General features: G+C 40.5%; 1 protein-coding gene across 1 annotated transcript in view; it reads right to left on the bottom strand.

The window, feature by feature from the left end:
* Positions 1-2728: 2728 nt before the first annotated feature.
* Positions 2729-24513, bottom strand: part of hcfc2 (host cell factor C2) — a 36576-nt gene continuing 14791 nt past the window's right edge. The window contains exons 5-16 of the mRNA XM_061961351.1: positions 24014-24098; positions 23851-23954; positions 23567-23794; positions 19604-19777; positions 17616-17671; positions 14408-14459; positions 14294-14325; positions 14095-14223; positions 10546-10722; positions 10181-10478; positions 10046-10115; positions 2729-4283 (exon numbers count right to left, since the gene is read on the bottom strand). Coding sequence (XP_061817335.1) covers positions 4274-4283; positions 10046-10115; positions 10181-10478; positions 10546-10722; positions 14095-14223; positions 14294-14325; positions 14408-14459; positions 17616-17671; positions 19604-19777; positions 23567-23794; positions 23851-23954; positions 24014-24098 — 1415 coding nt within the window. The 3' untranslated portion in view covers positions 2729-4273. The remainder of the gene's footprint in view (positions 4284-10045; positions 10116-10180; positions 10479-10545; positions 10723-14094; positions 14224-14293; positions 14326-14407; positions 14460-17615; positions 17672-19603; positions 19778-23566; positions 23795-23850; positions 23955-24013; positions 24099-24513) is intronic.

Here is a 24513-nt window from a genome sequence, read left to right on the forward strand (position 1 = left end):
AAACTATATGTACTTTTATACAGTATAGGTGACATATATAAACTATATGTACTTTTATACAGTATAGGTGACATATATAAACTCTATATGTACTTTTATACAGTATAGGCGACATATATAAACTCTATATGTACTTTTATACAGTATAGGCGACATATATAAACTCTATATGTACTTTTATACAGTATAGGTGACATATATAAACTCTATATGTACTTTTATACAGTATAGGCGACATATATAAACTATATGTACTTTTATACAGTATAGGCGACATATAAACTCTATATGTACTTTTATAATGATAGGCGACATATATAAACTCTATATATACTTTTATACAGTATAGGTGACATATATAAACTCTATGTACTTTTATACAGTATAGGTGACATATATAAACTCTGTATGTACTTTTATACAGTATAGGCGACATATATAAACTATATGTACTTTTATACAGTATAGGTGACATATATAAACTCTATATGTACTTTTATACAGTATAGGCGACATATATAAACTCTATATGTACTTTTATACAGTATAGGCGACATATATAAACTCTATATGTACTTTTATACAGTATAGGTGACATATATAAACTCTATATGTACTTTTATACAGTATAGGCGACATATATAAACTATATGTACTTTTATACAGTATAGGTGACATAAACTCTATATGTACTTTTATACAGTATAGGCGACATATATAAACTCTATATGTACTTTTATACAGTATAGGTGACATATATAAACTATATGTACTTTTATACAGCATAGGCGACATATATAAACTCTATATGTACTTTTATACAGTATAGGCGACATTTATAAACTCTATATGTACTTTTATACAGTATAGGCGACATATATAAACTATATGTACTTTTATACAGTATAGGCGACATATATAAACTCTATATATACTTTTATACAGTATAGGCGACATATATAAACTATATGTACTTTTATACAGTATAGGCGATATATTATAAACTATATGTACTTTTATACAGTATAGGTGACATATATAAACTCTATATGTACTTTTATACAGTATAGGCGACATGTATAAACTATATGTACTTTTATACAGTATAGGCGACATATATAAACTCTATATGTACTTTTATACAGTATAGGCGACATATATAAACTCTATATGTACTTTTATACAGTATAGGCGACATATATAAACTATATGTACTTTTATACAGTATTGGCGACATATATAAACTATATGTACTTTTATACAGTATAGGCGACATATAAACTCTATATGTACTTTTATAATGATAGGCGACATATATAAACTCTATATATACTTTTATACAGTATAGGTGACATATATAAACTCTATGTACTTTTATACAGTATAGGTGACATATATAAACTCTGTATGTACTTTTATACAGTATAGGCGACATATATAAACTATATGTACTTTTATACAGTATAGGTGACATATATAAACTATATGTACTTTTATACAGTATAGGTGACATATATAAACTCTATATGTACTTTTATACAGTATAGGCGACATATATAAACTCTATATGTACTTTTATACAGTATAGGCGACATATATAAACTCTATATGTACTTTTATACAGTATAGGTGACATATATAAACTCTATATGTACTTTTATACAGTATAGGCGACATATATAAACTCTATATGTACTTTTATACAGTATAGGCGACATATATAAACTCTATATGTACTTTTATACAGTATAGGCGACATATATAAACTATATGTACTTAAATACAGTATAGGCGACATATATAAACTCTATATGTACTTTTATACAGTATAGGCGACATATATAAACTATATGTACTTTTATACAGTATAGGCGACATATATAAACTCTATATGTACTTTTATACAGTATAGGCGACATATATAAACTCTATATGTACTTTTATACAGTATAGGCGACATATATAAACTCTATATGTACTTTTATACAGTATAGGCGACATATATAAACTCTATATGTACTTTTATACAGTATAGGCGACATATATGAACTCTATATGTACTTTTATACAGTATAGGCGACATATATAAATTCTATATGTACTTTTATACAGTATAGGCGACATATATAAACTCTATATGTACTTTTATACAGTATAGGTGACATATATAAACTCTATATGTACTTTTATACAGTATAGGCGACATATATAAACTCTATATGTACTTTTACGACATATATAAACCCTCGGTTACACCATTTAGTGGTCAATTGCACGGATTATGTACTGTACTGTGCAATCTACTAATAAAAGTTTCAATCAATCAATCAATACTAATAAAAGTTTCAATCAATCAATACATAGCTGTGGCTAAGCGCAAATATGTTCGGCCAACATTAGCACCTTAACGATATTTTTGTTAATATTCACTGAGTACATTTTCCAAATCATATGTTTAATTCAGGAATAAGCTAATGTTGGTTGCTGATGAATGAGCAGCGAGCGCCAGAGATGTGAACTTCACGAACGAACCGAGTCTTTTGAACGATTCTTTTTCAATGAACGTTGAGAAGTGATTCATGCACATGTTAATATCGCCCGGCTGGCAACTGGATTTAAAAATTAACTTTGATTTTTAACTGTTTTTTGTTGATGTCTTTACTGTACTGGTATTGTGACGTGGGGGTCGTTCTCCCGGGATGCAGATGGACAACTCCGGACGCAAGCGTGAAGGTAGGATATGATTTATTCCTCATAAATCATAGCACAATACAAAAAAACAGGAAACAAACAAAAGGAAAGCGTGCCGATCGCACGAGAAGCTGAGGAACAAACTTAGGACTGGAGGATTGCACACAGCAAATAACCAAGCCAGACAGTGTGTGGCGAGCAACGTGAATAAGTAGCTCTCTGATTAGTGCCCGGCAGCAGGTGAGCGTGCTGAACACTAATCAGAGGCAGGTGAACCCAATCAGCACCCATGGTAACCAAAACAAACCCAGGGGTGCACAAAACAGGAACTAAGGGTGTTGGAATAATTGTTTGTAAGTTATCACAAAAGAAACGTTGTATTATGAATGCTGTCTTTCGAGGCCTAACAAGAGGAAGAAGGCTCGTGAAACGCCACTGTGATTTCAACACGGACAGATGGCAGGATCTGCTCAACTTCCAGAGGAACTCTCTTTGAAGTGTTAAACGAACTCTCTCTGAAGTATTTCACAAACTCTCTTCCAACTATTTGGTAACCGAGGTCAACGCTATTTACGACCCGCTGCCCTCTTGAAGTTGCTGTGGTCAGGAGACGGGAGGGGTTATCCATTGTCCTCCAACACCTGCCCCAGCTGGATCCAGGAAGAGCCCAAGCCCGAGAAATCCTCTTCTTGGTCTTCAAAGCGACCGAAAACAATGACTGTTTTACATACTTCCCATTCCTGCTGTGACATGTGTTGGTGCGTGAACATTGAACATCTGAATAAAAGAGGAGACGAAAACCTTCTTCGTCAGAGCGTGGTGCAGGACTGTACAGAGAGTGCAGTGGCCATGTCTCTCCTCAATATTGAGTCCAAATTGAATTCTGTCTCTGTTTGATTCCTTGCCTTTTGTCTTGTTTAATAGATGTCCTCAGTGTTTGAACGTGACAAAGGGAGTCCAAAACTAAACAGAACATGACTAAACAAAACATGATCCGGGTATATACATTTTATTCGTACATATTATTTGTATCTATTATTAAAATGCTACAAAGTTATGGACAATTCAAATGAGTGATATCATGGCACCCAATTATTGCCAATATTTCAGAATAATTACATTTGTGTAAAAGATTAGTTTCTCATTCACACCTTATCATATAACAGCTACAGTGATTACTTTGCAAAAAAAAAGGAACTGTAATAACGAGCAAGTGCTCTTTGAAAAGAACGTTGCTGTGATTTTCTCTAAATGACAATCATTCATAGTTAATGTAATTATTAAAGACGTACGATGATGAATGACCATGTGAACACCAAAGTATTTGAATGGAAAAAGACATCATTGTAATAACCTAGTAAACTATATCGCTGCAAAGATCATATCAAACACTGACATGATTAAAATTGCTCCCTGCGAACATAAAAATAGCTTACAAAACATGTCATGATTGAAACTATTTTAGTTATGTGGTGCATCATTACAAAAATATTGAAATCAAAATATATATACAGAGATGATTTAAATAGAAAAAATAAATATGTGCATTGCTTGATGTCCACGTCTCCTGATAATAATACTTTCAGCTGCAGCTGTAAGACAGAGAAGTCCATCAAACATTGTCAGCCAGGAATGACTTTGGTCTTTGTTTGTTCACCTTAGACTTAGGCCATGTCCACACCAACACAGATACTTAGGCCATGTCCACACCAACACAGATACTTAGGCCATGTCCACACCAACACAGACACTTAGGCCATGTCCACACCAACACAGATACTTAGGCCATGTCCACACCAACACAGATACTTAGGCCATGTTCACACCAACACAGATACGTAGGCCATGTCCACACCAACACAGACACTTAGGCCATGTCCACACCAACACAGATACTTAGGCCATGTCCACACCAACACAGACACTTAGGCCATGTCCACACCAACACAGATACTTAGGCCATGTCCACACCAACACAGATACTTAGGCCATGTCCACACCAACACAGACACTTAGGCCATGTCCACACCAACACAGATACTTAGGCCATGTCCACACCAACACAGACACTTAGGCCATGTCCACACCAACACAGATACGTAGGCCATGTCCACACCAACACAGACACTTAGGCCATGTCCACACCAACACAGACACTTAGGCCATGTCCACACCAACACAGATACTTAGGCCATGTCCACACCAACACAGTTACGTAGGCCATGTCCACACCAACACAGACACTTAGGCCATGTCCACACCAACACAGATACGTAGGCCATGTCCACACCAACACAGACACTTAGGCCATGTCCACACCAACACAGTACTTAGGCCATGTCCACACCAACACAGATACTTAGGCCATGTCCACACCAACACAGACACTTAGGCCATGTCCACACCAACACAGATACTTAGGCCATGTCCACACCAACACAGATACTTAGGCCATGTCCACACCAACACAGACACTTAGGCCATGTCCACACCAACACAGATACTTAGGCCATGTCCACACCAACACAGACACTTAGGCCATGTCCACACCAACACAGATACTTAGGCCATGTCCACACCAACACAGATACTTAGGCCATGTCCACACCAACACAGTTACTTAGGCCATGTTCACACCAACACAGACACTTAGGCCATGTCCACACCAACACAGATACTTAGGCCATGTCCACACCAACACAGATACTTAGGCCATGTCCACACCAACACAGATACTTAGGCCATGTCCACACCAACACAGATACTTAGGCCATGTCCACACCAACACAGATACTTAGGCCATGTCCACACCAACACAGATACTTAGGCCATGTCCACACCAACACAGACACTTAGGCCATGTCCACACCAACACAGACACTTAGGCCATGTCCACACCAACACAGATACTTAGGCCATGTCCACACCAACACAGACACTTAGGCCATGTCCACACCAACACAGATACTTAGGCCATGTCCACACCAACACAGACACTTAGGCCATGTCCACACCAACACAGATACTTAGGCCATGTCCACACCAACACAGATACTTAGGCCATGTCCACACCAACACAGATACTTAGGCCATTTTCACACCAACACAGACACTTAGGCCATGTCCACACCAACACAGATACTTAGGCCATGTCCACACCAACACAGATACTTAGGCCATGTCCACACCAACACAGATACTTAGGCCATGTCCACACCAACACAGATACGTAGGCCATGTCCACACCAACACAGACACTTAGGCCATGTCCACACCAACACAGATACTTAGGCCATGTCCACACCAACACAGATACGTAGGCCATGTCCACACCAACACAGACACTTAGGCCATGTCCACACCAACACAGATACGTAGGCCATGTCCACACCAACACAGACACTTAGGCCATGTCCACACCAACACAGACACTTAGGCCATGTCCACACCAACACAGACACTTAGGCCATGTCCACACCAACACAGATACTTAGGCCATGTCCACACCAACACAGACACTTAGGCCATGTCCACACCAACACAGATACTTAGGCCATGTCCACACCAACACAGACACTTAGGCCATGTCCACACCAACACAGATACTTAGGCCATGTCCACACCAACACAGACACTTAGGCCATGTCCACACCAACACAGATACGTAGGCCATGTCCACACCAACACAGACACTTAGGCCATGTCCACACCAACACAGATACTTAGGCCATGTCCACACCAACACAGATACTTAGGCCATGTCCACACCAACACAGATACGTAGGCCATGTCCACACCAACACAGACACGTAGGCCATGTCCACACCAACACAGATACGTAGGCCATGTCCACACCAACACAGACACTTAGGCCATGTCCACACCAACACAGATACTTAGGCCATGTCCACACCAACACAGACACTTAGGCCATGTCCACACCAACACAGATACGTAGGCCATGTCCACACCAACACAGACACTTAGGCCATGTCCACACCAACACAGATACGTAGGCCATGTCCACACCAACACAGACACTTAGGCCATGTCCACACCAACACAGACACTTAGGCCATGTTCACACCAACACAGACACTTAGGCCATGTCCACACCAACACAGATACTTAGGCCATGTCCACACCAACACAGATACTTAGGCCATGTTCACACCAACACAGACACTTAGGCCATGTCCACACCAACACAGATACTTAGGCCATGTCCACACCAACACAGATACGTAGGCCATGTCCACACCAACACAGATACTTAGGCCATGTCCACACCAACACAGATACTTAGGCCATGTCCACACCAACACAGACACTTAGGCCATGTCCACACCAACACAGATACTTAGGCCATGTCCACACCAACACAGTCACTTAGGCCATGTCCACACCAACACAGATACTTAGGCCATGTCCACACCAACACAGATACTTAGGCCATGTTCACACCAACACAGACACTTAGGCCATGTCCACACCAACACAGATACTTAGGCCATGTCCACACCAACACAGACACTTAGGCCATGTCCACACCAACACAGATACTTAGGCCATGTCCACACCAACATAGATACTTAGGCCATGTCCACACCAACACAGACACTTAGGCCATGTCCACACCAACACAGACACTTAGGCCATGTCCACACCAACACAGACACTTAGGCCATGTCCACACCAACACAGGTACTTAGGCCATGTCCACACCAACACAGATACTTAGGCCATGTCCACACCAACACAGACACTTAGGCCATGTCCACACCAACACAGATACTTAGGCCATGTCCACACCAACACAGATACTTAGGCCATGTCCACACCAACACAGATACTTAGGCCATGTCCACACCAACACAGATACTTAATAAAGGCATACTTATCTCTGTGTTTAGGCCTCTTGTCCACACACACACGCATACTTTTGTCTTTAAAAAGGCAGACTTTTACAAACGCTGGCCAAAGTGTAGGGATCCTAAACTTTCCACACACACACACACACACACACGCACGCACACACATACTTGTGATGACGTCACTCAGCATATGTGTGTACACCACACACACACACACACACACACACACACACACACACACACATACTTGTGATGACGTCACTCAGCGTATGTGTGTACACCACACACACACACACACACACACACACACACACACACACACACACACACACACACACACACACACACACACACATACTTGTGATGACGTCAGTCAGCGTATGCGTGTACACGGCACACACACATACTTGTGATGACGTCACTCAGTGTATGCGTGTACACGGCACACACACACACACAGACTTGTGATGACGTCATGATTGTGCGCTGTCATTTCCAAGCTCAATAACACTGCCTTGCTGCCTTTAAACACATTATAAGAGGACTTAATGTATGTTTGAACGTAAACATGCAGCTATTTTCACTCAACATGAATAAAAAAAGACATCAAAAAGGGCTTTGCAACACTCCCGCCAGCACTAATGTTGTTTGGATATGATGGCTGTGGAACAACTTTGACAAGAAAGACTTTTTACTCTGTGTCATAAGAAAGATGCAACATTATCTTATGTTTTTAGTCCTTGTTTGTGTGTAGTGATGTTAAATACTATATATACTTCATTACACATGTACTATATATTCATTGGAGTGTGTAGTGATGTTAAATACTATATATACTTCATTACACATGTACTATATATATTCATTGTAGTGTGTAGTGATGTTAAATACTATACATACTTCATTACACATGTACTATATATTCATTGTATTGTGTAGTGATGTTAAATACTATATATACTTCATTACACATGTACTATATATATTCATTGGAGTGTGTACTGTTGTTAAATACTATATATACTTCATTACACATGTACTATATATACATTGTAGTGTGTAGTGATGTTAAATACTATATATACTTCATTACACATGTACTATATATACATTGTAGTGTGTAGTGATGTTAAATACTATATATACTTCATTACACATGTACTATATATTCATTGTAGTGTGTACTGATGTTAAAGACAATACACACTTCATTACACATGTACTATATATTCATTGTAGTGTGTACTGATGTTAAATACTATATATACTTCATTACACATGTACTATATATTCATTGTAGTGTGTACTGATGTTAAATACTATATATACTTCATTACACATGTACTATATATTCATTGTAGTGTGTACTGATGTTAAATACTATATATACTTCATTACACATGTACTATATATTCATTGTAGTGTGTACTGATGTTAAAGACAATACAGACTTCATTACACATGTACTATATATACTTATTATAGTGTGTAGTGATGTTAAATACTATATATACTTCATTACACATGTACTATATATATTCATTGGAGTGTGTACTGTTGTTAAATACTATATATACTTCATTACACATGTACTATATATTCATTGTAGTGTGTAGTGATGTTAAATACTATATATACTTCATTACACGTGTACTATATATTCATTGTAGTGTGTACTGATGTTAAAGACAATATAACTTCATTACACATGTACTATATATTCATTGTAGTGTGTACTGATGTTAAAGACAATATAACTTCATTACACATGTACTATATATTCATTGTAGTGTGTACTGATGTTAAATACTATATATACTTCATTACACATGTACTATATATTCATTGTAGTGTGTACTGATGTTAAATACTATATATACTTCATTACACATGTACTATATATTCATTGTAGAGTGTAGTGATGTTAAAGACAATATATACTATATCATTATATCCATAATGAAATGCTTTATAATTCCATGGGAGTTTGCAGTGGCACACGCACGTCCGTGTGCTTTATATAGATACTTAAACATGCAAAATGGTTTCCTTGGCTCGTTGGTGTGTGCTGATTTGATGAATAATGTAGACTTGACGGCACATCACCATGTTGCTGAACATGTTCTAATTCTATGAGTGTTGGCTGTCAGCAGAACATTCACTCTTTAATAATGTTCCCAAGATTGTGAGTACGTGCAGGCTGGTTTGAAAGATAATGTACATCATCTAAAGTATATCAAAATAAACACAATAGGAAGTGTAATGCTGCATCAAGTCAGATATTGTTGCTTTTTTCAGGCTTCTGATTGGACAACAAGTGCATGACAGCAGGTGTGTGTGTGTGTGTGTGTGTGTGTAGACATAGACCATTTTGAAACTACACTTGTGTGGATGGAGATTGTTTTAACCTCAAATATGTGTTTTTGAAAGTGTGGACATGGCCTAAGACAAAGTTGAATGATCCACATTGAAGTTGTCACCTGTCAGCAGCATGGCGACCATCAGCACCACAGACCTCTGCCTTTGATCCAGCCCGCGCTTTAAAGAGATCTGCCAGGAAGACCAACAGGAAATGGAATTAGGTGGATGGCCAAATAAAGCAGCCTTGCTCCCACCTTGAATCCAGCGGATCTGGGTGGCCGGGCCGTAGCCCTGCTCGTTCTTGGCGGCGATGCGGAAGACGAGAGCCGGGCGGCTGGAGGCGGAGCAGTCCAGATGTGCATTCTCCAGCTGGTTGGAGCTGAGCGTGCAGGACATCTTGGTACCGCGGTAGATCCGGATGAAGGTGAGTTGGCCGGGACCCTCGGAGCTGGACGAGCGGCTCTTCTTCACCGCCATGTACATTGAATACTCCAGGATGCGGCCCGACGGAGAGGGAGGCGCTTCCCATGTGATGCAGACCACGTCGTTGGCCTGGATGGAAGAACTAGTCCATAACAGAGATTTGCAACAGCAATGCCAACTTAAGTCAAGATGTTACCTTGTTGATCTTGACAGCAGAGGGCGCTCCAGGGAAGCCATGTTGGCACGTCTTGAACTCACTGACCTGACTGAAGTCACCTCGGCCCAAGCAGTTGAGGCCCGCCACTCGAAACCTGTAAGTCTGACCTGCAGTCAGCTCCTCCTTCTCTCGCTCTTGGTAGTCCTGTAGCCTCCTCTGAGGGGAGGAGCGCACAGACCATTAATAACATCTTCTCTTTGTGGACTATTAATAACCACCATTATCTTTCATTGACATTGCAATCACCAGTATTTATTCTACCACTTCAACGTGGAATATCATTTCAAAGAACAACGGGTATAAACTAGTAACATAATAACAGTAACAAAATAAATATAAATAACAGCAATATAAAATAACAATACAATTCAGTTTTTCTGTTTTAATTAGGTTTTTGTCACCTTATTGTACCGCCATAGAGTGTGTGCTTTTTGTGTTCTTCTTGTTTTCGTGTCTTTGAAGCATGTGGTTATATGACAGTTTCCCATTTCTTTACACAGTCTTTGGCATTGTCCTTGAACTCTGCAAGATCTTTTAAGCTGCACTGGCTGGGTAGCAGAGGACAGCCAAGGCAGTGCTGCATCGTGTGGTTCTCTTCTCCACATTCGCAGGTGGTTGGGCCGGTTTTGTAGCCCCATCTGGCCATAGCAGCTTTTGATCGCCCTGTTCCTGTTCTCAGGCGGTTTAGTGTCTTCCACTGGACCCATGGTGTTTCTGACCCGGGGGGTAGGTCTTCAGAAGGGGGGATTCCCATGTCAATAGGAGGGGGGTCTTTCTAGTTTTTGTGTCCATAGCTGGAGTCTGGTTTCTTCTCGAGATGTTGTTAGGGGCTGGACATTCTCCTTGACTTCAGACATTGGGCTGAGGGTTCACGTCCATGGAGGGGGTGGCATTCATCACTGGTAGCTTTTGTGAACTCTACTCGGCTGGCAACTTCCCGTCTCACGTCTACAGGGGCAATGCCAGCGAGGAGATGTAGGTTGTTCAGGTTGGTAGGCTTCAAGCAACCAGTGATCAAGCGGCAGGTGTTGTTCAATGCTGGGTCGAGTTTCTCGGCATGGGTTGATCTCCCCCAGACAGGACATGCATACTACGCCGAGGAATAGCACAGGGCCAAAGCAGTACATCTTAGTGTGTGTGCTGTGGCTCCCCATTTGGAATTTGTCAGTTTCCGTGAGATGTTGTTTGGGGAGCTGACTTTCAGTTTGGTGTTTTTGATGTGTTCCTTGAAGGAGAGGGTGCGGTCCAGGGTTATGCCAAGGTAGACAACGTTGGTACAGTTCTCAAGTGGTGTTCCAGACCATTTGATGTTAAGAGGCCAATTCCTGAGATGGAACAAGCAGACTTGGGTCTTCGCAGGGTTTGCATGTAGATGTTTCGCTAGTAGTTGAGGAGTAGCTCATCTAGGACTGAGGTGAGGTTTGCTTCTACCGCTTCAAACATACTCTCTTGAGATGTTACACAGAGGTCGTCAGCGTAGATGAATCGTGCAGTGTTCTGGTCCATTGGCTGGTCGTTGGTATAGATGTTATACAGTAGTGGAGCCAGCACACTACCTTGAGGTAGGCCGTTCTTCTGTCGTCGCCAGCGACTTTGCTTGTTGTTTAAAGTAACATAGAAGCGCTTGTCTTTCAAGAGGACTCCAATGAGGTCTGGGAGTTCCAGATCTTTTGTCATCTCCAGGATCTTTTTTACTAGAAACATTATTTTCCCAAACAAATGTTCCTTCTCCTCACAATGACAACATTTCACTTACATTTATGTCAATGTTCCTGATACTCTGCATTTAACAGTGGATTGTGTGGCCAATTCTGTGTCCACAGTTATGTTAGAACGGAAATGCTTTACTTTTTGTGCGGCCCATCCATCCATCCATCCATCCATCTTCTTCCGCTTATCCGAGGTCGGGTCGCGGGGGCAGCAGCTTAAGCAGGGAAGCCCAGACTTCCCTCTCCCCAGCCACTTCATCCAGCTCCTCCCGGGGGACCCTGAGGCGTTCCCAGGCCAGCCGGGAGAGATAGCCTTCCCAGCGTGTCCTGGGTCTTCCCCGTGGCCTCCTACCGGTCGGACGTGCCCGAAACACCTTCCTAGGGAGGCGTTCGGGTGGCATCCTGACCAGATGCCCGAACCACCTCATCTGGCTCCTCTCCATGTGGAGGAGGAGCGGCTTTACTTTGAGCTCCCCCCGAATGACAGAGCTTCTCACCCTATCTCTAAGGGAGAGCCCCGCCACTCGGCGGAGGAAACTCATTTCGGCCGCTTGTACCCGTGATCTTGTCCTTTCGGTCATGACCCAAAGCTCATGACCATAGGTGAGGATGGGAACGTAGATCGACCGGTAAATCGAGAGCTTTACCTTCCGGCTCAGCTCCTTCTTTACCACAACGGATCGATACAGCGTCCGCATTACTGAAGACGCCGCACCGATCCGCCTGTCGATCTCACGATCTACTCTTCCCCCACTCGTGAACAAGACTCCGAGGTACTTGAACTCTTCCACTTGGGGCAAGATCTCCTCCCCAACCCGGAGATGGCACTCCACCCTTTTCCGGGAGAGAACCATGGACTCGGACTTGGAGGTGCTGATTCCCATCCCAGTCGCTTCACACTCGGCTGCGAACCGATCCAGTGAGAGCTGAAGATCTTGGCCGGAGGAAGCCATCAGGACCACATCATCTGCAAAAAGCAGTGACCTAATCCTGCAGCCACCAAACCAGATCCCCTCAACGCCCTGACTGCGCCTAGAAATTCTGTCCATAAAGGTTATGAACAGAATCGGTGACAAAGGGCAGCCTTGGCGGAGTCCAACCCTCACTGGAAACGTGTCCGACTTACTGCCGGCAATGCGGACCAAGCTCTGACACTGATTATACAGGGAGCGAACTGCCACAATAAGACAGTCCGTTACCCCATACTCTCTGAGCACTCCCCACAGGACTTCCCGGGGTACACGGTCGAATGCCTTCTCCAAGTCCACAAAGCACATGTAGACTGGTTGGGCAAACTCCCATGCACCCTCAAGGACCCTGCCGAGAGTATAGAGCTGGTCCACAGTTCCACGACCAGGACGAAAACCACACTGTTCCTCCTGAATCCGAGGTTCGACTATCCGGCGTAGCCTCCTCTCCAGTACACCTGAATAGACCTTACCGGGAAGGCTGAGGAGTGTGATCCCACGATAGTTGGAACACACCCTCCGGTTCCCCTTCTTAAAGAGAGGAACCACCACCCCGGTCTGCCAATCCAGAGGTACCGCCCCCGATGTCCACGCGATGTTGCAGAGTCTTGTCAACCAAGACAGCCCCACAACATCCAGAGCCTTAAGGAACTCCGGGCGGATCTCATCCACCCCCGGGGCCTTGCCACCGAGGAGCTTTTTTAACTACCTCGGCAACCTCAGCCCCATTAATCATTATTAATCATTATTTGGACTATAATATTTTGATGATCGTGAAAAGCCAAAATGCAAATGTGATGAATTGTCCAGCCCTAGTGTGTACACTTGATGATGACTGTGATTATAGTTACCTCTTTTGTAACAGAAGGCCGACTGCTTGGGGTCACCTGTTGGTTCTCAGCAGGCAGATAGTAGCAGTGGACCTCTGAAAAGAGGCTTTTAAATACACCTACATCAAACCACAGCGCTTCCTCCGGGCTCTGCAAAAGACTTGTTTTAGACGAAATCTGACACATGAAATGAAAATAAAAGTTGTGGAATACATCTGACCTGGTGTGTCATATTCTCAGCCTCATGTTTCTCTGTCAGAACAAAAGCAAACCAGCACTACTCAATCAGTGGCTGTTTGGTGAATTCATATGTATACATGTCTGATGACCGCACCTGCCTGGGGCTCCACCTGGCTAATGGAGGATTTTGCTAGGTTGCCGTGCTGCTGTGAGCCATCGTGCCATTGTGAAAGAAAAGCCACCATAATTATTCATTTATTGCAGTCACTTTATCTTAAAGGGGAACTGCACTTTTTGGGGGAATTTTGCCAATCAATTCACAATCCTTATGTAAGACAAGAACACATATGTTTTTTTGAATGCATTCTAACTTGTAAATAAAGGCTCGCAAGCCTATGAAGCACTCTAAAAAACATCCAAATACCTCAATCATTGTTTTATATACATGATATAAGTATATACATAATGTGGTTACATTCATAATAACATGTAATATATACATGATATATGTAATGTAGTTACATTCATAATAACATGTAATATATACATGATGTAAGTACGTATATATGTCATGTAGTAACATTCATAATAACATGTAATATATACATGATGTAAGTACGTATATATGTCATGTAGTAACATTCATAATAACATGTAATATATACGTGATGTAAGTATATATGTCATGTAGTAATATTCATAATAACATGTGATATATACATGATGTAAGTATATATGTAGTGCAGTAACATTCATAATAACATGCAATATATACATGACGTAAGTATATATGTCATGTAGTAACATTCATAATAACATGTAATATATACATGATGTAAGTATATATGTCATGTAGTAACATTCATAATAACATGTAATATATACATGATGTAAGTATATATGTCATGTAGTAACATTCATAATAACATGTAATATATACATGATGTAAGTATATATGTCATGTAGTAACATTCATAATAACATGTAATATATACATGATGTAAGTATATATGTCATGTAGTAACATTCATAATAACATGTAATATATACATGATGTAAGTATATATGTCATGTAGTAACATTCATAATAACATGTAATATATACATGATGTAAGTACGTATATATGTCATGTAGTAACATTCATAATAACATGTAATATATACATGATGTAAGTACGTATATATGTCATGTAGTAACATTCATAATAACATGTAATATATACGTGATGTAAGTATATATGTCATGTAGTAATATTCATAATAACATGTGATATATACATGATGTAAGTATATATGTAGTGCAGTAACATTCATAATAACATGTAATATATACATGATGTAAGTATATATGTCATGTAGTAACATTCATAATAACATGTAATATATACATGATGTAAGTATATATGTCATGTAGTAACATTCATAATAACATGTAATATATACATGATGTAAGTATATATGTCATGTAGTAACATTCATAATAACATGTAATATATACATGATGTAAGTATATATGTCATGTAGTAACATTCATAATAACATGTAATATATACATGATGTAAGTATATATGTCATGTAGTAACATTCATAATAACATGTAATATATACATGATGTAAGTATATATGTCATGTAGTAACATTCATAATAACATGTAATATATACATGATGTAAGTATATATGTCATGTAGTAACATTCATAATAACATGTAATATATACATGATGTAAGTACGTATATATGTCATGTAGTAACATTCATAATAACATGTAATATATACATGATGTAAGTACGTATATATGTCATGTAGTAACATTCATAATAACATGTAATATATACGTGATGTAAGTATATATGTCATGTAGTAATATTCATAATAACATGTGATATATACATGATGTAAGTATATATGTAGTGCAGTAACATTCATAATAACATGTAATATATACATGATGTAAGTATATATGTCATGTAGTAACATTCATAATTACATGTAATATATACATGATGTAAGTATATATGTCATGTAGTAACATTCATAATAACATGTAATATATACATGATGTAAGTATATATGTCATGTAGTAACATTCATAATAACATGTAATATATACATGATGTAAGTATATATGTCATGTAGTAACATTCATAATAACATGTAATATATACATGATGTAAGTATATATGTCATGTAGTAACATTCATAATAACATGTAATATATACATGATGTAAGTATATATGTCATGCAGTAACATTCATAATAACATGTAATATTTACATATTTTACTCATTTTAAACATGCGGTGGAGTATTAATTTCACAGACTCATCACAATGTTCGCTTTTCCCTTTTAACAACAACAACACTACTACTAATCACGACTACTTTGGGACAAATGATGATCCAGAAACTTCTATTTTTGAACCTGAATATAAGGAGGATGATCTACAAGTTTTAGAAGCTGTGTGCTAAACATATGCATCTTGCATCAAACACTAAGCATCATGTAGCAGTATTGCTAAATGCTAAACAAGAACATAATAAAACAACCACTTACTGTACAATGTCTGCTCTCATTGGGATAAAGACTGAAGGGATGTTTATATCTTCCCGTTTGGATGACGAATTAATCATAATTCTCAAAGAGTAAAAAAAATTCACAAACAAGCGTTTTTTTGTGTCTTTCTCGCCATCTTTGTCTTTAAGTTGGATGTCAAAGTTGACCAACTTGTGGGTTTATGTCCACAACCTTCTACTATCCAGGTGAGAGACATGATTTATCATCTACAATTAACTTTCACCAACTCAGAGGCCATGCAGCAGCTCAATATGTCAATATAGCAGCATAAGCTAGTTATCTCTCTGTGATCACGGCGCTGCTAAAAGTAGTTCCTTGGCGTTAGCGCTTATAATAACAATGTTGCTATTACTTGTTAATATTCAGGACACGACATGTAAATGGTGTATTGTTGGCGGGTTTTGGATGTTTTTGTAAAGTAATGCTAAATTGTCTGTCTTTACATATATAGTGCTTTACTATATCTGGAATGTTCAAAGCCCTTTACATGATACATCACATTCACACACTGATGTGGGCGCTAACCCCAAGCCGTCAGGAGCAAGCATGAAGCGTCTTGCCCAAGAACACAATGGCCGTGACTAGAATGGCGGAAGCTGGAATGGAACCGGACGCTCTAGCAGAATTCTCTTAGGTGCATTGTCAGCTAGCCCATACATGCTGTATGTGAGCAGTTACAAAGCATAGAAAAAGAAAAACATGTGTGTTCTTGTCTGACATAAGGATTGTGAATGATAGACAAAGTTGTATAAATAGAAGTACGAGTAATGAATTCAAGTCAAATACCTGCACTGATGTGTTCTCTTGTTCTTCAGTGTTGCATTCACTTACACTCTGGAAATCTGAGTTACAAGCGCCAACAATTAGCAGGCTGTACATTTGTCTATGTACAAACCCGTTTCCATATGAGTTGGGAAATTGTGTTAGATGTAAATATAAACGGAATACAATGATTTGCAAATCATTTTCAACCCATATTCAGTTGAATATGCTACAAAGACAACATATTTGATGTTGATCAAACTCATAAACATTTTTTTTTTTGCAAATAATCATTAACTTTAGAATTTGATGCCAGCAACACGTGACAAAGAAGTTGGGAAAGGTGGCAATAAATGCTGATAAAGTTGAGGAATGCTCATCAAACACTTATTTGGAACATCCCACAGGTGAACAGGCAAATTGGGAACAGGTGGGTGCCATGATTGGGTATAAAAGTAGATTCCATGAAATGCTCAGTCATTCACAAACAAGGATGAGGCGAGGGTCACCACTTTGTCAACAAATGCGTAAGCAAATTGTTGAACAGTTTAAGAAAAACCTTTCAGCTATTGCAAGGAATTTAGGGATTTCACCATCTACGGTCCGTAATATCATCAAAGGGTTCAGAGAATCTGGAGAAATCACTGCACGTAAGCAGCTAAGCCTGTGACCTTCCATCCCTCAGGCTGTACTGCATCAACAAGCGACATCAGTGTGTAAAGGATATCACCACATGGGCTCAGGAACACTTCAGAAACCCACTGTCAGTAACTACAGTTGGTTGCTACATCTGTAAGTGCAAGTTAAAACTCTCCTATGCAAGGCAAAAACCGTTTATCAACAACACCCAGAAACGCCGTCGGCTTCGCTGGGCCTGAGCTCATCTAAGATGGACTGATACAAAGTGGAAAAGTGTTCTGTGGTCTGACGAGTCCACATTTCAAATTGTTTTTGGAAACTGTGGACGTCGTGTCCTCCGGACCAAAGAGGAAAAGAACCATCCGGATTGTTATAGGCGCAAAGTTGAAAAGCCAGCATGTGTGTGGTTCCCCGGCGCCACAGTCCAGGATAAGCATCGCCTGCAGCGCATGGTACGTGCTGCTGAGAAGGTGATTGGCTGCGAGCTCCCATCCCTCCAGGACTTGTTCTCCTCCAGGACCAGGAGGCGTGTGGGTCGGATCACAGCTGACTCTTCTCACCCTGGACACACACTATTCTCCCCTCTCCCCTCAGGCAGGAGACTACGGTCCATCCAGACCCACACTTCCCGCCACCTGAACAGTTTTTTCCCCTCGGCCATCAGGCACATGAACAATAACTCCTAACAGTAGCTCCCTAGAATTCCTTCTAAGTCTATAACAAGATCTGATAGCTCAGTTACAGCTCTTGTTATTACCAAATCTGTGTTATATGTGTTTTATCTTGCACCATTGCACCAAGAAAAATTCCTAGTTTGTGAACCCGTTCTCAAACAATGGCAATAAAACGATTCTGATTCTGATTAGTGGCCAAGACATGGGTAACTTACACATCTGTGAAGGCGCCATTAATGCTGAAAGGTACATACAGCTTTTGGAGCAACATATGTTGCCATCCAAGCAACGTTACCATGGACGCCCCTGCTTATTTCAGCAAGACAATGCCAAGCCACGTGTTACATCAACGTGGCTTCATAGTAAAAGAGTGCGGGTACTAGACTGGCCTGCCCGTAGTCCAGACCAATGCTCCCTTTAATTTTTCATGTGTGTGAGCAAACGCACAAACACCCTGAGCATTCAGACGTGCACACTGTGGTCATACCAGCAGCACATTAGTCTCAAACCTGACATAACAATTTAAATGTCTTTATTATTATAATCACGTGACTAGTCAATTTCAAGAGATTATTTTCTAATATATATATAATATTGTTTTTTTTAAAATCAGCTATGCACTATAGTATTTTATATTTACATCTAACACAATTTCCCAACTCATATGGAAACGGGGTTTGTATATTTGTCCCCACTTACCTTGACTTTTTCTCTCTCCATCTGCTGCCGACCAATCCAGCTGTTTGGCTGGCGGGTTGACAGGCTGAATCTGGAGGAGGTAGCAGTCTGCTGCAGACACGGGGCGCCACGCCACATGGAGCATGCTGACAGTGGACTTGATGAGCATCACCGCATCCGAGGACGATGGTCTATCTAAAACAAAATGAAAGATATTGCACGTTTAATCCCCTCATTGTACCATTACAGTGGAACCTCCATTTACCACTCTCTCTATTTGCAAACTTGACCAAGTATGTCTGTGTGTATGAACGCTTCACTGCTTCATCTTGTGTCCCACTGACAGCCATTTTGTGCTTGCTTGTATTGAAGAGAATGAGGAAGCCAGCTTAGTACCAAATCAACTTTTTATTTTGTAATGAGAACTGACTTTTTCTGGACAAATATGCCAAAGCCGACTTATTTTACAGCGGAGGAGAAGACTGCCTCTTGTTCAGCGGCACAACTTCCAAGAGCACGCACGCACGCACGGCCCCTCCTACCCGCCCTCTTTCTTCTACTCAGTGGCCTAGTGGTTAGAGTGTCCGCCCTGAGACTGCTAGATTGTGAGTTCAAACCCCGGCTGAGTCATACCAAAGACTATAAAAATGGGAGCCATTACCCCTGCTTGGCACTCAGCATCAAGGCTTGGAATTGAGGGTTAAATCACCAAAAATGATTCCCGGGCGCGGCCACCGCTGCTGCTCACTACTCCCAAGGGTGATGGGTCAAATTTCACCACACCTAGTGTGTGTGTGACAATCATTGGTACTTAACTTTAACTTAACTCTTTTCTCTCCCCTTGTGAGCTGCTACTTTTTAACTGGTTATTATTGTCGCAATATGGTTGTTAAAGTTAGGGATTTTTGTCAAATCTGATTGTTTGTGAGGGCACCAGAGACGTATGTATGTGTTGGCACAGCAGTTGTCACGATGGGGGGGTGGGGGTCGCAGCTTGCTGCGCGGTTGTTCTTTCAAGATGCAAAAAGACGGCTCCGGACGAAGGCGTAAAGGTAGGATTGGATTTATTAACATAAATCACTCAACTACCAAAAACACAAACAACACAACAAAAAAAAGGCAAGCGTGCCTAAAACACATGAAACTACTAGTTAGCACAAGCTATGGCATAGAACATGAACACTTACTTGGTCAGAACGTGACGTAAACAATGAAGCCAGGCTGACTGACTGGCAAAGGCAACTTAAATAATGCCTCTGATTAGTGCTTGGGAAGCAGGTGAGCGGGCGAGCACTAATCAGAGACAGGTGAACACAATAAGTCGCCATGGTGACAAAAGCAAACAAGGAGGCCTAAACGGGAACTAAAGAAGTCCAAAAACTAACAGAACATAACTAAACAAAACATGATCCAGACCACGGATCATGACAGCAGTTGAGCTTGTTGTTGTTGTTTTTAGATCACAGGTGTTCAAACTATTCTAAAAATAACAAACAAATGTACATTACAAAGTGGGAAAAAAAGAGCAAACATTTGAAATGTAACCAGAAAAAAGTTGTAATGTTGACTAATAACACAAACTGTCCATGTAGGTTGTTTTTATATTTTATTATTATTAACTGTCATTGCTCAAAAAATAATAACGAATCAAAATCAATGTTGTTATGAATTATTGATCTATTAAAGGCTCCACTTACTTCACATCAAATATTTTACTCACATATTTTTGGGGTAAATATTGCATATTTTGTTTGCCATAAAAAACGAAGTTTTCTGTGACAAAAAGGGCATAAAACTAAAACAACATTTTTCATCTGAAATTATATCGAGATTTAAGCGTTGAAAGTAAAAAAAAAAAAAAAATGTATGACTTATTTTCAACATTTTGGACCCCTGAGATTTTTTGTGATATTTTTTTTTAAACAGTCATTGCTCAAGAAATTATAATGAATCCAAATGTAAATGTTGTTATGAATTAATGATCTATTTATAACTCAAATTACTTCATCTGAAATTGGGAGCCTGCGGGGGACTGTTGCATGTTTTGTTTTGTTTTTTCAGAATACAAAAAGTTTGGACATTCGTTTTGTCTTGTTAATAAATAGAAAGTTGATTCATCACCTCTTTGTGATTTCTGATTGTTTGTGAGGGCATCAAAGGGACTTCTGTGTGTGGGGGTGTGTTGGCAGAGCAGCACATACAGGAGACAGTTCAACGTGTTGTTGTTCATAAAGATATAGATGATTTGATGTACAGTACAGTAAAGCTTCACTGAAATATGGACTTTTGTCCCGACTGGAAAACAGTTTTCATATTGAGTTTGTTACGAAGAAATTTGCTTCACAATATGAACTGTTCCATTTACGACCCCTGTTCAAATCAAATCAACTTTATTCATAAAGCACATTTAAAATGTACCACAGGGGTAGCCAAAGTGCTGTACAATGGGCAGGTTCAAAGATAACACAAGAGAAACAAGCAAGCACACCACAACACAAACAGAGCACGATAAAAAAAAAAAATAGATAAATAAATAAATAAAACATAAAAACAGGTTCACAGCAGGTGCATTGTGGGACGCCATAGCAGGATGGATATCACTCAGTGTTAAAAGCCATGGAATAAAAGTATGTTTTTAAGAGAGATTTAAAAACAGGAAGAGAGGAAGCCTGTCTAACACTCAAAGGTAAGTCCTTTCAGAGCTTGGGAGCAGCAGCGGCGAAAGCTCTGTCACCTCTAAGCTTCAGCCATGTGTCAGGGACCGTCAGTAGCAGCTGATCGGCTGATCTTAGGGATCGGGGAAGGTGGCAGTAAGGCTGAAGGAGGTCGGAGAGATATGTTGGAGCGAGGTTGTTTAGACATTTAAAAACAAATAGTAGGAGTTTAAAATGTATTGGGTAACGCACAGGGAGCCAGTGAAGGGACGCTAGTATAGGGGTGATGTGCTCACGTCTGTGTTAGCGGACGAGCAGCAGAGGCCTGGCTAATGCCTACGTACAGGGCATTGCAGTAGTCAAGACGAGTCGAGATAAAGGCGTAGATTAATTTCTCAAGATCATGTCCTGACAGAAACGGTTTCACTTTCGCTATTTGGTGTAGTTGATAAAAAGCTTTTTTGTACGATGCTGCTGATTTGCTTTTCAAACTTCAAATCTGAGTGGAACTTTACCCCCAGGTTTGTAACACAGTCACTGACATACGTGGACAGAGTGCCGAGGTCCACGTTGGGGGAGGGAGAGCGACTTGGACCGAACAACATAACTTCTGTTTTGTCTTCATTTAGGCTCAGGAAGTTAGCTGAAAGCCAGACTTTGATGTCGTGCAGGCAGTCAATAAGATGTTGGACCGTGGCATTTTGTGCCATGGGAAAATAAATCTGGCAATCATCGGCATAAAAATGAAATGCAATACCGTACTTCCTGAAAACAGAACCAAGGGGGAGAAGGTAAAGCGCAAATAAACTTGGGGCAAGGATTGAGCCCTGGGGGACCCCATGTGGTAGAGGAGCTGTGGAAGACCTAAAACTGTCTACTTTTACACAAAAACTCCTGTCGGTTAGGTACGACCGGAACCAGTTGAGGGCGGCGCCCTTAATGCCCACACAGTTCTCAAGACGAGTGATTAAGGTGGCGTGGTCGACGGTGTGGAACGCAGCAGACAGATCTAAGAGCACCAGGACAACATATTTACCAGAATCTGTTGACAGGAGGATATCGTTAGAAACTTTTAAAAGCGCTGACTGTGCTGTGGAGGGCTTTAAAACCGGACTGGAACTGCTCAGTGATAGCATTATCCTCTAAGAAGGGCAACAACTGACTGTAGACAACCTTCTCTAATATTTTGGAAATGTATGGAAGATTAGAGATAGGTCTGAGGTTAGAGAGGAGAGAGGGGTCGAGGCTTGGTTTTTTAAGTAGAGGTCGTACCACTGCATGAACCAATGAAGTTTGTGAATGGAGGTTCACATGATCATATTCTTCTCACCTGTTTCCAGGTACCACAGGTCCTTGCAGCAGACTTGGTAGCCCAAGCTCTTATGGTAACTATCCCGGCCGCTCCAAACGTAAAGCCTGGATCCCACCACAGCGGCGCAGTGGCCGGCCCTGGCTTTGGGTCTCCTCGCATTCTGGTCCTCGCTCTGTGCCTTATGGTTCTGCAGCTGGGAGCCAACGTCGTCGTATTGTGGGCCCAGGTTCTGCCAGCTCATGGTGTCTGTCAAGTCTTGCTTTAAATTCCTTGTTATGATGGTGGATATCTCAACTACTTACCCAAGTCAAGAAGACTTAAGGAGTTGGTGCAAATCCATTTCATTCCTGCAGCCTTTTGCTTCTCTGACTCTGGAACAGGAACCCAGCCACCAAAAAGAAACATTCTGCAGACAAACCCCCGTCAGAGGTCACTACATGGGAGTTATGGCGGTTATAGCCTTACTTGTTTCCGATGATGCTGGCAGAGTGAAGACTTCTGGGTAGTGGCGTGGAACCCCTGGTGTGAGGCCTTGACCACATCATGGTGTCTGAAGAAGGATGGTGTGTCATGAGTTAGTGCATGTGATGGCTTCAACTAGGGCTGGCCAATAAAAATCACCATTATTTTTTTTTAAATATTATTCCATCTCAATTATAATCACATTTTTTGAATAAAGTGGGATTGTCCTGTGCAGGATGATACAGTCTACTGCAGTATCTTGTAACAGCACGCTAATATTTACTTCATATATACTGTATAGTTGTGTTCACGGTACAGGTAACCCACGCTATGTTCCGTACCTCGGCTTTAGGGCCACGGTGTTGATACTTTTTGGTACGTTTTGGGAGGTGAAGACAACTTTTTCCTCTCAAAGTTCTTTTGTTATTTTGCAAACTTCATCCTGCAGTAAACAAGTGGTGTAGTGAATACTATAAGACTTGTATTTAAGTGAACATTCACTA

The sequence above is a fragment of the Nerophis lumbriciformis genome, linkage group LG05 (genome assembly GCF_033978685.3).
Source record: "Nerophis lumbriciformis linkage group LG05, RoL_Nlum_v2.1, whole genome shotgun sequence".
Lineage (NCBI taxonomy): Eukaryota > Metazoa > Chordata > Actinopteri > Syngnathiformes > Syngnathidae > Nerophis > Nerophis lumbriciformis.